Source organism: Hyla sarda, chromosome 7 (genome assembly GCF_029499605.1).
Source record: "Hyla sarda isolate aHylSar1 chromosome 7, aHylSar1.hap1, whole genome shotgun sequence".
NCBI lineage: Eukaryota > Metazoa > Chordata > Amphibia > Anura > Hylidae > Hyla > Hyla sarda.
The window spans coordinates 216203254-216219232 of record NC_079195.1 but is presented as its reverse complement, the minus strand read 5'-3'; the positions used below and the strand labels follow the sequence as shown (position 1 = coordinate 216219232).

The 15979-nt window shown below is 41.7% G+C and overlaps 1 protein-coding gene across 3 annotated transcripts in view; it reads left to right on the top strand.

Annotated features, from left to right (window-relative positions):
* The window catches only part of AK5 (adenylate kinase 5), a 230351-nt gene that overhangs the window by 23043 nt on the left and 191329 nt on the right, over positions 1 to 15979 (top strand). For 2 of the 3 annotated variants that reach the window (XM_056532657.1, XM_056532656.1), the window contains exon 3: positions 2676 to 2855. In XM_056532657.1, the coding sequence (XP_056388632.1) occupies positions 2796 to 2855 (60 nt within the window). In that variant the 5' untranslated portion in view covers positions 2676 to 2795. Of the gene's footprint in view, positions 1 to 2375; positions 2856 to 15979 lie in introns of those variants that run through there. The other variant, XM_056532658.1, reaches the window with a different exon arrangement.

The window sequence follows — 15979 nt, the reverse complement described above, 5'->3', positions numbered from 1 at the left end:
CACCCCTCTTCATCACCCTCGTGCTCTTTAATTTCTACCTTTATCACACCCGTGCCATTTCATTCCCCCCTTCATCACCCTGTGTTGCTTCATTCCTCCCCTTCATCACTTTGTGTCACTTCATTCCTTCCCTTTATCACCCCCTGTGCAGTTTCATTCCCCCTTGATAACCCCATGTGCCACTTCATTACCACCCTTGATCACCCCGTCCTACTTCATCCCCTCCTTGACACTCTCCTTGCCACTTAATTCCACCTATTGTTCCCCCTGTGCCACTTTATTCCCCCCCACCTCAATCCCCCCGTGCCACTTTATCCAACCCTCCATTCCTCCCTGTGCCCTTCCGATCCCCACCCGCGCCACTTCATCCCCCCCCCCTTGAACTTCACTTCATTCAGGCCCCCTGTGTCACTTCACCCCCTCCATTGATCCCCACTGTGCCATCTCACACTTTCACACCTGACCACATCTCACACTGTGCTCCAACAGGCTCATTTGCATGCTTGGCAGGTCTGACAAGTGACAACCATCCTGTGCAGCACTGACGAGTCAAGTCCCGCTCTGCTCCTCGGCACAAGGGGTGTCACTTGTCAGAAGTCTTGGCAGCAACCGCTGTTCAGTTATTTAAAGGGGTACTTCGGTGGAAAACATTTTTTTAAATCAACTGGTGCCAGAAAGTTAAACAGAATTGTAAATTACTTCTATTAAAAAATCTTTACCCTTCCAGTACTTATTAGCAGCTGTATACCACAGAGGAAATTCATTTATTTTTTTATTTATTTTTTGCCTTGTCCACAGTGCTCTCTCTGCTGACACCTGATGCCCGTATCAGGAACTGTCCAGAGCAGGAGAAAATCCCCATAGCAAACCTATGCTGCTCTGGACAGTTCCTGACACGGACAGAGGTGTCAGCAGAGAGCACCGTGGACAAGACAAACAAGAAATTCAAAAATAATTTCCTCTGTAGCATACAGCTGCTAAAAAGTACTGAAAGGACTGAGATTTTTAAATAGAAGTAATTTATAAATCTCCAGTTCATTTAAAAAAAAAGTTTTCCACCGGAGTTCCCCTTTAAAGCGTTGCAGCTCTAGTTTCAGATCGCGGGGGTCCAACCGCTGGGACCTCCACGATTTCCTGTATGGGGCCCTCCGACCAGATAGCGTGTGTCGACCACGGCACCAAGCAGCGGCCGACACGCCCCCTCATTTCAGCGCAATTGCAAAGCTGGAGATTGCCGAAGGCAGCGCTCCGGCTCTCCCAAAGAATTGTATTGAGGGGTTGTGTCAGTCGCCGCTTCATGCGGACTGCAGGGGCCCCGTACGGGAGATCGCGGGGGTCCCAGTCTTCACCTGGTGTCCAAAGGAGCAGCTAACTGTGGCACAGGGAAAGAGTACAGAACATGTAATACTTCCCTGTACTGTAGGGGGCGCTACCAGACACCAGTCAGTGCATGTACTTCAGTAATACAGGTAAAGAGTACAGAACATGTAATACCTCCCTGTACTGTAGGGGGCACTACCAGACACCAGTCAGTGCATGTACTTCAGTAATACAGGTAAAGAGTACAGAACATGTAATACCTCCCTGTACTGTAGGGGGCGCTACCAGACACCAGTCAGTGCATACACTTCAGTAATACAGGTAAAGAGTACAGAACATGTAATACCTCCCTGTACTGTAGGGAGGCGCTACCAGACACCAGACAGTGCATACACTTCAGTAATACAGGTGAAGAGTAGTACAGAACATGTAATTCCTCCCTGTACTGTAGGGAGGCGCTACCAGACACCAGTCAGTGCATACGCTTCAGTAATACAGGTAAAGAGTAGTACAGACATGTAATACCTCCCTGTACTGTAGGAGGCGCTACCATACAGAAATTCAGGGCATACACTTCAGTAATACAAGTGTTTTACCAGTGAATGTCCATTCTGATTGGTCGGTTCTTCCAGCCATTGACACAGTGTCACAGATTTGGACTGTCCGTACCATTGTACGTTGAGTCTGGTTTCAAGTTACAATGGACCAGAAAAGACCATTGCATGTTGAAACTATTGTATGTTGAGGCCATTGTAAGTTGAGGGATCACTGTATCACAAAAGCAAACTGTAATTGGAGGTCCTACAGTGGTCTCCAAACGGCGAACCTCCAGCTGTTGCAAAACTACAACTCCCAGCGTGCCCGGACAGCCGAAGGCTGTCCGGGCACGCTGGGAGTTGTAGTTTTGCCACTGCTTGAGATCCGCCATTTGGAGACCACTGTTTATCTTTGCAATGAACCCAGATCCACATTACCCATCCTTTATTAAATGGGAACTGTCACGTAGGAGGATTGCTCTTGGCTGCCTCCTAATCGTCTTGACAAGCCAAGTGGATGAACTTGGAGGAGGGCAGGGATGCCAGGGACCTGGCACCTCCTGGCGTCTGGGGTGTATGGGTGATCGCAAGCTGGGTTAGATTGCAGCCTTAGCCATTGGTGTCGCATGCACGTTGTATGGCTATATACACGTTGCAGACATCAAGGAGGCAGCAGGCTGTGTGTGTAGTTATTCAGCTGCTAGGTGCTGCCGACACTGGGAGGATTGTGAGTCAAGGGAGGGCTGTGTCACCGGGACAAGGGGGGGGGGAGGACTCGCTTCTCTCTGCTAAATGTCTATACACCGATTTGTGCTCCAGATGCTCGGACACTGAAGTGAGTTTGTGGACATTGATGACCGGGCACTAGTGACACAGAGCTGAAGAGGGGGACAGCAGAGGACTCTCCGCCACCAACCACCACATCACCTACCTGCAGCCATGAACAGCACTGACCCTAAGGAATACCTCACCAAGAGGGAGATCCCGCAGCTTTTCGAGGTAAGGGTCTTCTGCTATAGCATTATCGCATGCCGAGCACCTTCATCCCCTGCCTTGGAGGATTATAGGGTATTGTGTTTCACAGTGCCCCTATAAATAACCCTTTGTGTGCCACTGCATAGGCATTCTGCAAATTTCACCAGGATGAACATAGACGATGTAACCTTTCCTGTATCACTAGGACTGGTGCCATTATGACTATATAATCTACTTCATGACAATGTAGCCTACCTGTTTAGTGCCACTATGATAATGCAACCTACCTACTGTACAAAGTGGCACTATGACAATATAATCTACCTATATAGTTCTACTATGACAGTGTAACCTACCTATATAGTGCCACTATGATAATGTAACCTACCTATATAGTGCCACTATGATAATGTAACCTACCTATATAGTGCCACTATGATAATGTAACCTACCTATATAGTGCCACTATGATAATGTAACCTACCTATATAGTGCCACTATGATAATGTAACCTACCTATATAGTGCCACTATGATAATGTAACCTACCTATATAGTGCCACTATGATAATGTAACCTACTGATATAGTGCCACTATGATAATGTAACCTACCTATATAGTGCCACTATGATAATGTAACCTACCTACTGTGCAAAGTGGCACTATGACAATATAATCTACCTATATAGTTCTACTATGACAGTATAACCTACCTATATAGTGCCACTATGATAATGTAACCTACCTATAAAGTACCACTATGATAATGTAAACTACCTATATAGTGCCACTATGATAATGTAACCTACTGATATAGTGCCACTATGATAATGTAACCTACTGATATAGTGCCACTATGATAATGTAACCTACCTATATAGTGCCACTATGATAATGTAACCTACTGATCTAGTGCCACTATGATAATGTAACCTACCTATATAGTGCCACTATGATAATGTAACCTACTGATCTAGTGCCACTATGATAATATAACCTACTGATATAGTGCCACTATGATAATGTAGCCTACTGATATAGTGCCACTATGATAATGTAACCTACTGATATAGTGCCACTATGATAATGTAACCTACTTATATAGTACCACTATGATAATGTAACCTACCTATATAGTGCCACTATGATAATGTAACCTACTGATATAGTGCCACTATGATAATGTAACCTACTTATATAGTGCCACTATGATAATGTAAACTACCTATATAGTGCCACTATGATAATATAACCTACCTATATAGTGCCACTATGATAATGTAACCTACTGATATATTGCCACTATGATAATGTAACCTACCTATATAATGCTGCTATGATAATGTAACCTACCTATATAGTGCCACTATGATAATGTAACCTACTGATATATTGCCACTATGATAATGTAACCTACTTATATAGTGCCACTATGATAATGTAACCTACCTATATAGTGCCACTATGATAATGTAACCTACTGATATATTGCCACTATGATAATGTAACCTACCTATATAGTGCTGCTATGATAATGTAACCTACCTATATAGTGCCACTATGATAATGTAACCTACTGATATATTGCCACTATGATAATGTAACCTACCTATATAGTGCCACTATGATAATGTAACCTACCTATATATTGCCACTATGATAATGTAACCTACCTATATAGTGCCACTATGATAATGTAACCTACCTATATAGTGCCACTATGATAATGTAACCTACTGATATATTGCCACTATGATAATGTAACCTACTGATATATTGCCACTATGATAATGTAACCTACTTATATAGTACCACTATGATAATGTAACCTACCTATATTGTGCCACTATGACAATACTGTACAATCTATATATTAACACTATGACAATGCAATCTACCTATATAGTGGCACTATGACAATGTAACCTACCTATATAGTAGCACAATGACAATGTATCCTGCCTACAGTATTTAGTACCACTATGACAATGCAACCTACCTTTATAGTGCCACTATGACAATGTAACCTATCTAAATAGTACCACTATGACAATGCAATCTATATAGTAACACTATGACAATGCAACCTACCTATAAAGTGCCACTATGACAATGGAACCTACCTATATAGTGCCACTATGACAATGGAACCTATCTTCAAAGTGCCACTGGGAAAGTGTAACCTACTTACATAGTACCACTAGGAGAGTGTGTACTTTTTAGTACCATCAAGAGTATGTACAGTAGTCTACCTAGTGCCCTTATGATAGTGTAAACCACTATGACAGGGAAGCCTTCCTAGTGAAACTATGGTAGTGTGGCCTTTCTAGTACTATGATAGTGTAGCCTTTCGAGTACTATGATAGTGTATCCTTTCTAGTACTATGATAGTGTAGCCTTTCGAGTACTATGATAGTGTATCCTTTCTAGTACTATGATAGTGTAGCCTTTCGAGTACTATGATAGTGTATCCTTTCTAGTACTATGATAGTGTAGCCTTTCTAGTACTATGATAGTGTATCCTTTCTAGTACTATGATAGTGTAGCCTTTCTAATACTACTATGATAGTGTAGCCTTTCTAGTACTATGATAGAGTAGCCTTTCTAATACTACTATGATAGTGTAGCCTTCCTAGTACTATGATAGTGTAGCCTTTCTAGTACTATGATAGTGTAGCCTTTCTAGTACTATGATAGTGTAGCCTTTCTAATACCACTATGATAGTGTAGCCTTTCTAATACCACTATGATAGTGTATCCTTCCTAGTACTATGATAGTGTAGCCTTTCTAGTACTATGATAGTGTAGCTTTTCTAGTACTATGATAGTGTAGCCTTCCTAGTACCATGATAGTGTAGCTTTTCTAGTACTATCATAGTGTAGCCTTTCTAATACCACTATGATAGTGTAGCCTTCCTAGTACTATGATATTGTAGCCTTTCTAATACCACTATGATAGTGTAGCCTTCCCAGTGCCACTATGGTAGTGTATCCTTCCTAGTGCCACTATGATAGTGTAGCCTTTCTAGTACTATGATATTGTAGCCTTTCTAGTACTATGATAGTCTATCCTTTCTAGTACTATGATAGTGTAGCCTTTCTAGTACTATGATAGTGTAGCCTTTCTAGTACTATGATAGTGTAGCCTTTCTAGTACTATGATAGTGTAGCCTTTCTAGTACTATGATAGTGTAGCCTTTCTAGTACTATGATAGTGTAGCCTTTCTATTACTATGATAGTGTAGCCTTTCTAGTACTATGATAGTGTAGCCTTTCTAGTACTATGATAGTGTAGCCTTTCTATTACTATGATAGTGTAGCCTTTCTAGTACTATGATAGTGTAGCCTTTCTAGTACTATGATAGTGTAGCCTTCCTAATACCACTATGATAGTGTAGTCTTCCTAGTGTCACTATGATAGTGTATCCTTCCTAGTGCCACTTTGGTAGTGAATCCTTCCTAATACCACTATGATATTGTAGCCTTTCTAATACCACTTGAACTTTGTAGTACCACTATAACAATGTTGCCTTCATGGTATAACTATGACAATGTTGCTTCATTGATACACCTTGGCAATGTAGTCTAACAATGTAGTAGCATGGTGGCAGTATGGACTCTAGTATCACTATGACAATGTACTCTTCCTAGTATCTGATTGACAATGTAACCTGTACAGAACCAATGTAACACTATAACTGAAGCCGAATTGGATATCTATAATTTGCCTGTATCACCCACCTCATAGTAAATACATGTAGCAGAGATCTCAGGATGTAATAGTTTATTGCCTCTAGAATCTGAACAATCCATGTGCCAAGGTAAAAGGCAGCGTGCCAATATACCATAATGTGCCATCTGATGCCTCTCTCTAGCATTTGAAGCTACTTTATTTGAAGACACGCTACATTTTGACAGTATAAGACCTCCTGTGTCACAGCAGCCTGGTATACAGGGTCACTACCCACCATATTCTGCTTTTACCTGTTTCTCAGCATTAACCATTTGTGTCTGGCATTCTTTGTTCTGTGCAGGTTTTATGTAAGAAATCTCTTATTTGTCTATGGTGATGCCCTTGACATTGTAGTTTATTAAACACAGTTCATTTAATCCTTAATGTCCACAGTCAATGTTATACCAGGATACCCATGATGTACTGTTCTGTACTAGTAATGCACCCTATTAGTAAAACACACAACGGAATGGAAGTAAATAAGGATATGCCAATCTAGTGGCATAAAGATGTATTTCAGTATTGAGATGATCTGTAACTGCTTAAAGAACATCTCAACTAGCTGGAGTGCAATATAACCCAATCTGTGCAAAACCAATAGGAGAAATCACCAGTGCAGGGAGGGAGTAGATATTATAAGGCTCCAGTGCAGGGAGGAGTAGATATTATATGTTATAAGGCTCCAGTGCAGAAAGGGAGTAGATATTATAAGATATCATACGGCTCCAGTGCAGAGAGGAGTAGATATTATATGTTATAAGGCTCCAGTGCAGGGAGGAGTAGATATTATAAGATATCATAAGGCTCCAGTGCAGGGAGGAGTAGATATTATAAGGCTCCAGTGCAGGGAGGAGTAGATATTATAAGGCTCCAGTGCAGGGAGGAGTAGATATTATAAGATATCATAAGGCTCCAGTGCAGGGAGGGAGTAGATATTATAAGGCTCCAGTCCAGGGAGGAGTAGATATTATAAGTTATAAGGCTCCAGTGCAGAAAGGGAGTAGATATTATAAGGCTCCAGTGCAGGGAGGGAGTAGATATTATAAGGGTCCAGTGCAGGGAGGAGTAGATATTATAAGTTATAAGGCTCCAGTGCAGGGAGAGAGTAGATATTATAAGGCTCCAGTGCAGAGAGGAGTAGATGTTATAAGTTATAAGGCTCCAGTGCAGAAATGGAGTAGATATTATAAGGCTCCAGTGCAGGGAGGGAGTAGATATTATAAGGGTCCAGTGCAGGGAGGAGTAGATATTATATGTTATAAGGCTCCAGTGCAGGGAGAGAGTAGATATTATAAGGCTCCAGTGCAGAGAGGAGTAGATGTTATAAGTTATAAGGCTCCAGTGCAGAAATGGAGTAGATATTATAAGGCTCCAGTGCAGGGAGGAGTAGATATTATATGTTATAAGGCTCCAGTGCAGGGAGGAGTAGATATTATAAGGCTCCAGTGCAGGGAGGAGTAGATATTATAAGGCTCCAGTGCAGGGAGGAGTAGATATTATAAGGCTCCAGTGCAGGGAGGAGTAGATATTATAAGGCTCCAGTGCAGGGGGGAGTAGATATTACAAGGCTCCAGTGCAGGGAGGAGTAGATATTATAAGGCTCCAGTGCAGGGAGGAGTAGATATTATATGTTATAAGGCTCCAGTGCAGAGAGGAGTAGATATTATGAGGCTCCAGTGCAGAGAGGAGTAGATATTATAAGGCTCCAGTGCAGGGAGGAGTAGATATTATAAGTTATAAGGCTCCAGTGCAGAGAGGAGTAGATATTATAAGGCTCCAGTGCAGGGAGGAGTAGATATTATAAGTTATCAGGCTCCAGTGCAGAAAGGGAGTAGATATTATAAGTTATCAGGCTCCAGTGCAGAAAGGGAGTAGATATTATATGTTATAAGGCTCCAGTGCAGGAAGGGAGTAGATACTATAAGGCTCCAGTGCAGGGAGGGAGTAGATACTATAAGGCTCCAGTGCAGGGAGGAGTAGATATTATAAGTTGTAAGGTTCCAGTGCAAAGAGGAGTAGATATTATAAGGCTCATGTGCAGGGAGGAGTAGATATTATAAGGTTCCAGTGCAAAGAGGAGTAGATATTATAAGGCTCATGTGCAGGGAGGAGTAGATATTATAAGGCTCCAGTGCAGGGAGGGAGTAGATATTATAAGGGTCCAGTGCAGGGAGGAGTAGATATTATAAGTTATAAGGCTCCAGTGCAGGGAGGAGTAGATATTATATGTTATAAGGCTCCAGTGCAGGGAGAGAGTAGATATTATAAGGCTCCAGTGCAGAGAGGAGTAGTTATTATAAGTTATAAGGCTCCAGTGCAGAAATGGAGTAGATATTATAAGGCTCCAGTGCAGGGAGGAGTAGATATTATATGTTATAAGGCTCCAGTGCAGGGAGGAGTAGATATTATATGTTATAAGCCTCCAGTGCAGGGAGGAGTAGATATTATAAGGCTCCAGTGCATGGAGGAGTAGATATTATAAGGCTCCAGTGCAGGGAGGAGTAGATATTATAAGGCTCCAGTGCAGGGAGGAGTAGATATTATAAGGCTCCAGTGCAGGGAGGAGTAGATATTACAAGGCTCCAGTGCAGGGAGGAGTAGATATTATAAGGCTCCAGTGCAGGGAGGAGTAGATATTATAAGGCTCCAGTGCAGGGAGGAGTAGATATTAAAAGGCTCCAGTGCAGGGAGGAGTAGATATTATAAGGCTCCAGTGCAGGGAGGAGTAGATATTATGAGGCTCCAGTGCAGAGAGGAGTAGATATTATAAGGCTCCAGTGCAGGGAGGAGTAGATATTATAAGTTATAAGGCTCCAGTGCAGAGAGGAGTAGATATTATAAGTTATCAGGCTCCAGTGCAGAAAGGGAGTAGATATTATAAGTTATCAGGCTCCAGTGCAGAAAGGGAGTAGATATTATATGTTATAAGGCTCCAGTGCAGGAAGGGAGTAGATAATATAAGGCTCCAGTGCAGGAAGGGAGTAGATACTATAAGGCTCCAGTGCAGGGAGGAGTAGATATTATAAGTTGTAAGGTTCCAGTGCAAAGAGGAGTAGATATTATAAGGCTCATGTGCAGGGAGGAGTAGATATTATAAGGCTCCAGTGCAGGGAGGAGTAGATATTATAAGGCTCCAGTGCAGGGAGGGAGTACATATTATACGGCTCCAGTGCAGAGAGGAGTTGATATTATATGTTATAAGGCTCCAGTGCAGGGAGGAGTAGATATTATAAGGCTCCAGTGCAGGGAGGAGTAGATATTATAAGGCTCCAGTGCAGGGAGGAGTAGATATTATAAGTTATAAGGCTCCAGTGCAGGGAGGGAGTGTTATAAGTTATAAGTCTCACAGCTGGGAGGGAGTATTATAAATTATAAGGCTCCAGTGCAGGGAGGGAGTAGAGATTATAATTTATAAGGCTCCAGTGCAGGGAGGGAGTATTATATGTTATAAGGCTCCAGTTCAGGGAAAGAGTATTATAAGTTATAAGGCTCAAGTGCAGGGAGGGAGTAGAGATTGTAAATTATAAGGCTCCAGTGCAGGGAGGGAGTATTATAACATATAAGGCTCCAGTGCAGGGAGGGAGTAGATATTAGAAGTAATAAGGCTCCAGTGCAGGGAGGGAGTATTATAACATATAAGGCTCCAGTGCAGGGAGGGAGTAGATATAAGTCAGAAGGCTCCAGTGCAGGGAGGGAGTAGATATTATATGTTATAAGGCTCCAGTGCAGAAAGGGAGTAGATATTATAAGTTATATGGCTCCAGTGCAGGGAGGGAGTAGAAATTATAAGGCTCCAGTGCAGAGAGGAGTAGATATTATATGTTTTAAGGCTCCAGTGCAAAAAGGGAGTAGATATTATAAGTTATAAGGCTCCAGTGCAGGGAGGGAGTAGATATTATAAGTTATAAGGCTCCAGTGCAGGGAGGGAGTAGATATTATAAGTTATAAGGCTCCAGTGCAGGGAGGGAGTATTCTCCATTGGAGCGCCGAAGAGAAGCGAGTGCTGTACTCGAGCATCTTCAGCGCTCCCAGTGGTCAGACATCCCACAATCACACACTTACATCCTATCCTTTAGATAGGGGATACATTGTTTTTTGCCGATTATCCCTTTTAAGGGTAAGAACATTTGGGCATTATGTATTTGTAGTTGTAGGTAGTAGAGGGACACCCCTGTTTTTCCACTAATAGAATAGGTCCGCTCGAAGCCAAGTTGCAAAATGTAGGCCCTCAGAATAATTTCCTTTGGTGTGCCCAATGTCCTTCATTCTGACACTGAGTATAACTCCCTTAACAATGACCATATTATATTACAACGATCTCCAAGAAACTGATGTAGTCAAGAAATAACTAAATCAGTATTATTGGAAACTTTTAGATGAAGATGCTCAGTAACCCTTGGTTCCTGTAAGAATGTATTTTGTCTTAGTAACCCTAATAGCCATCATACCTGTATGATGCCCTCTAACAGCTTATGGTTATAACTTATCCTGTCCTGGAAAAATTATAATGACGTATTGTAATAGCACATTACAACCTATCCTATGGCAACAGAACCAAACATGACCCCTACAGCAGTACCTAACCCTTGGTTCCTGTAAGAACGTAATTGTCTTTTTAATCCTAATAACCATCATACCTGTATAATACAGCTTACAGTTATAAGTTATCCTGTCCTGGAAAAAGTATAGCAATGTATTGTAATAAACAGTATTATTATAAACCATCCTATGGCAACATAACCAAGCATGACCTTTGTATCAGTATCTAACCCTTGGTTCCTGTAAAAACTTACATTGTCTTTTTAATCTTAATAACCATCATACCTGTATAATACAGCTTATGGTTATAACTTATCCTGTCCTGGAAAAAGTATAATGATGTATTGTAATAGCACATTATTATTATAACCCATTCTATGGCAACAGAACCTAACATGACCCATGTAGTGTCTAAGTACGCCATTATTCCAGTATAATTAAGAAATATACTGTGTAGTTATTGTATTGTATCGGACTCGCTATGCTGTAAACAACTTATTGTACGCCCGTTCTCCATCGTGAATAGACTAATGGAGTCTTTATTGTTGGGTTCTGCAGGCTTTTCTATTACTATTATATAGTGTAGCCTTTCTAGTACTATGATAGTGTAGCCTTTCTAGTACTATGATAGTGTAGCCTTTCTAGTACTATGATAGTGTAGCCTTTCTAGTACTATGATAGTGTAGCCTTTCTATTACTATGATAGTGTAGCCTTTCTAGTACTATGATAGTGTAGCCTTTCTAGTACTATGATAGTGTAGCCTTTCTATTACTATGATAGTGTAGCCTTTCTAGTACTATGATAGTGTAGCCTTTCTAGTACTATGATAGTGTAGCCTTCCTAATACCACTATGATAGTGTAGTCTTCCTAGTGTCACTATGATAGTGTATCCTTCCTAGTGCCACTTTGGTAGTGAATCCTTCCTAATACCACTATGATATTGTAGCCTTTCTAATACCACTTGAACTTTGTAGTACCACTATAACAATGTTGCCTTCATGGTATAACTATGACAATGTTGCTTCATTGATACACCTTGGCAATGTAGTCTAACAATGTAGTAGCATGGTGGCAGTATGGACTCTAGTATCACTATGACAATGTACTCTTCCTAGTATCTGATTGACAATGTAACCTGTACAGAACCAATGTAACACTATAACTGAAGCCGAATTGGATATCTATAATTTGCCTGTATCACCCACCTCATAGTAAATACATGTAGCAGAGATCTCAGGATGTAATAGTTTATTGCCTCTAGAATCTGAACAATCCATGTGCCAAGGTAAAAGGCAGCGTGCCAATATACCATAATGTGCCATCTGATGCCTCTCTCTAGCATTTGAAGCTACTTTATTTGAAGACACGCTACATTTTGACAGTATAAGACCTCCTGTGTCACAGCAGCCTGGTATACAGGGTCACTACCCACCATATTCTGCTTTTACCTGTTTCTCAGCATTAACCATTTGTGTCTGGCATTCTTTGTTCTGTGCAGGTTTTATGTAAGAAATCTCTTATTTGTCTATGGTGATGCCCTTGACATTGTAGTTTATTAAACACAGTTCATTTAATCCTTAATGTCCACAGTCAATGTTATACCAGGATACCCATGATGTACTGTTCTGTACTAGTAATGCACCCTATTAGTAAAACACACAACGGAATGGAAGTAAATAAGGATATGCCAATCTAGTGGCATAAAGATGTATTTCAGTATTGAGATGATCTGTAACTGCTTAAAGAACATCTCAACTAGCTGGAGTGCAATATAACCCAATCTGTGCAAAACCAATAGGAGAAATCACCAGTGCAGGGAGGGAGTAGATATTATAAGGCTCCAGTGCAGGGAGGAGTAGATATTATATGTTATAAGGCTCCAGTGCAGAAAGGGAGTAGATATTATAAGATATCATACGGCTCCAGTGCAGAGAGGAGTAGATATTATATGTTATAAGGCTCCAGTGCAGGGAGGAGTAGATATTATAAGATATCATAAGGCTCCAGTGCAGGGAGGAGTAGATATTATAAGGCTCCAGTGCAGGGAGGAGTAGATATTATAAGGCTCCAGTGCAGGGAGGAGTAGATATTATAAGATATCATAAGGCTCCAGTGCAGGGAGGGAGTAGATATTATAAGGCTCCAGTCCAGGGAGGAGTAGATATTATAAGTTATAAGGCTCCAGTGCAGAAAGGGAGTAGATATTATAAGGCTCCAGTGCAGGGAGGGAGTAGATATTATAAGGGTCCAGTGCAGGGAGGAGTAGATATTATAAGTTATAAGGCTCCAGTGCAGGGAGAGAGTAGATATTATAAGGCTCCAGTGCAGAGAGGAGTAGATGTTATAAGTTATAAGGCTCCAGTGCAGAAATGGAGTAGATATTATAAGGCTCCAGTGCAGGGAGGGAGTAGATATTATAAGGGTCCAGTGCAGGGAGGAGTAGATATTATATGTTATAAGGCTCCAGTGCAGGGAGAGAGTAGATATTATAAGGCTCCAGTGCAGAGAGGAGTAGATGTTATAAGTTATAAGGCTCCAGTGCAGAAATGGAGTAGATATTATAAGGCTCCAGTGCAGGGAGGAGTAGATATTATATGTTATAAGGCTCCAGTGCAGGGAGGAGTAGATATTATAAGGCTCCAGTGCAGGGAGGAGTAGATATTATAAGGCTCCAGTGCAGGGAGGAGTAGATATTATAAGGCTCCAGTGCAGGGAGGAGTAGATATTATAAGGCTCCAGTGCAGGGGGGAGTAGATATTACAAGGCTCCAGTGCAGGGAGGAGTAGATATTATAAGGCTCCAGTGCAGGGAGGAGTAGATATTATATGTTATAAGGCTCCAGTGCAGAGAGGAGTAGATATTATGAGGCTCCAGTGCAGAGAGGAGTAGATATTATAAGGCTCCAGTGCAGGGAGGAGTAGATATTATAAGTTATAAGGCTCCAGTGCAGAGAGGAGTAGATATTATAAGGCTCCAGTGCAGGGAGGAGTAGATATTATAAGTTATCAGGCTCCAGTGCAGAAAGGGAGTAGATATTATAAGTTATCAGGCTCCAGTGCAGAAAGGGAGTAGATATTATATGTTATAAGGCTCCAGTGCAGGAAGGGAGTAGATACTATAAGGCTCCAGTGCAGGGAGGGAGTAGATACTATAAGGCTCCAGTGCAGGGAGGAGTAGATATTATAAGTTGTAAGGTTCCAGTGCAAAGAGGAGTAGATATTATAAGGCTCATGTGCAGGGAGGAGTAGATATTATAAGGTTCCAGTGCAAAGAGGAGTAGATATTATAAGGCTCATGTGCAGGGAGGAGTAGATATTATAAGGCTCCAGTGCAGGGAGGGAGTAGATATTATAAGGGTCCAGTGCAGGGAGGAGTAGATATTATAAGTTATAAGGCTCCAGTGCAGGGAGGAGTAGATATTATATGTTATAAGGCTCCAGTGCAGGGAGAGAGTAGATATTATAAGGCTCCAGTGCAGAGAGGAGTAGTTATTATAAGTTATAAGGCTCCAGTGCAGAAATGGAGTAGATATTATAAGGCTCCAGTGCAGGGAGGAGTAGATATTATATGTTATAAGGCTCCAGTGCAGGGAGGAGTAGATATTATATGTTATAAGCCTCCAGTGCAGGGAGGAGTAGATATTATAAGGCTCCAGTGCATGGAGGAGTAGATATTATAAGGCTCCAGTGCAGGGAGGAGTAGATATTATAAGGCTCCAGTGCAGGGAGGAGTAGATATTATAAGGCTCCAGTGCAGGGAGGAGTAGATATTACAAGGCTCCAGTGCAGGGAGGAGTAGATATTATAAGGCTCCAGTGCAGGGAGGAGTAGATATTATAAGGCTCCAGTGCAGGGAGGAGTAGATATTAAAAGGCTCCAGTGCAGGGAGGAGTAGATATTATAAGGCTCCAGTGCAGGGAGGAGTAGATATTATGAGGCTCCAGTGCAGAGAGGAGTAGATATTATAAGGCTCCAGTGCAGGGAGGAGTAGATATTATAAGTTATAAGGCTCCAGTGCAGAGAGGAGTAGATATTATAAGTTATCAGGCTCCAGTGCAGAAAGGGAGTAGATATTATAAGTTATCAGGCTCCAGTGCAGAAAGGGAGTAGATATTATATGTTATAAGGCTCCAGTGCAGGAAGGGAGTAGATAATATAAGGCTCCAGTGCAGGAAGGGAGTAGATACTATAAGGCTCCAGTGCAGGGAGGAGTAGATATTATAAGTTGTAAGGTTCCAGTGCAAAGAGGAGTAGATATTATAAGGCTCATGTGCAGGGAGGAGTAGATATTATAAGGCTCCAGTGCAGGGAGGAGTAGATATTATAAGGCTCCAGTGCAGGGAGGGAGTACATATTATACGGCTCCAGTGCAGAGAGGAGTTGATATTATATGTTATAAGGCTCCAGTGCAGGGAGGAGTAGATATTATAAGGCTCCAGTGCAGGGAGGAGTAGATATTATAAGGCTCCAGTGCAGGGAGGAGTAGATATTATAAGTTATAAGGCTCCAGTGCAGGGAGGGAGTGTTATAAGTTATAAGTCTCACAGCTGGGAGGGAGTATTATAAATTATAAGGCTCCAGTGCAGGGAGGGAGTAGAGATTATAATTTATAAGGCTCCAGTGCAGGGAGGGAGTATTATATGTTATAAGGCTCCAGTTCAGGGAAAGAGTATTATAAGTTATAAGGCTCAAGTGCAGGGAGGGAGTAGAGATTGTAAATTATAAGGCTCCAGTGCAGGGAGGGAGTATTATAACATATAAGGCTCCAGTGCAGGGAGGGAGTAGATATTAGAAGTAATAAGGCTCCAGTGCAGGGAGGGAGTATTATAACATATAAGGCTCCAGTGCAGGGAGGGAGTAGATATAAGTCAGAAG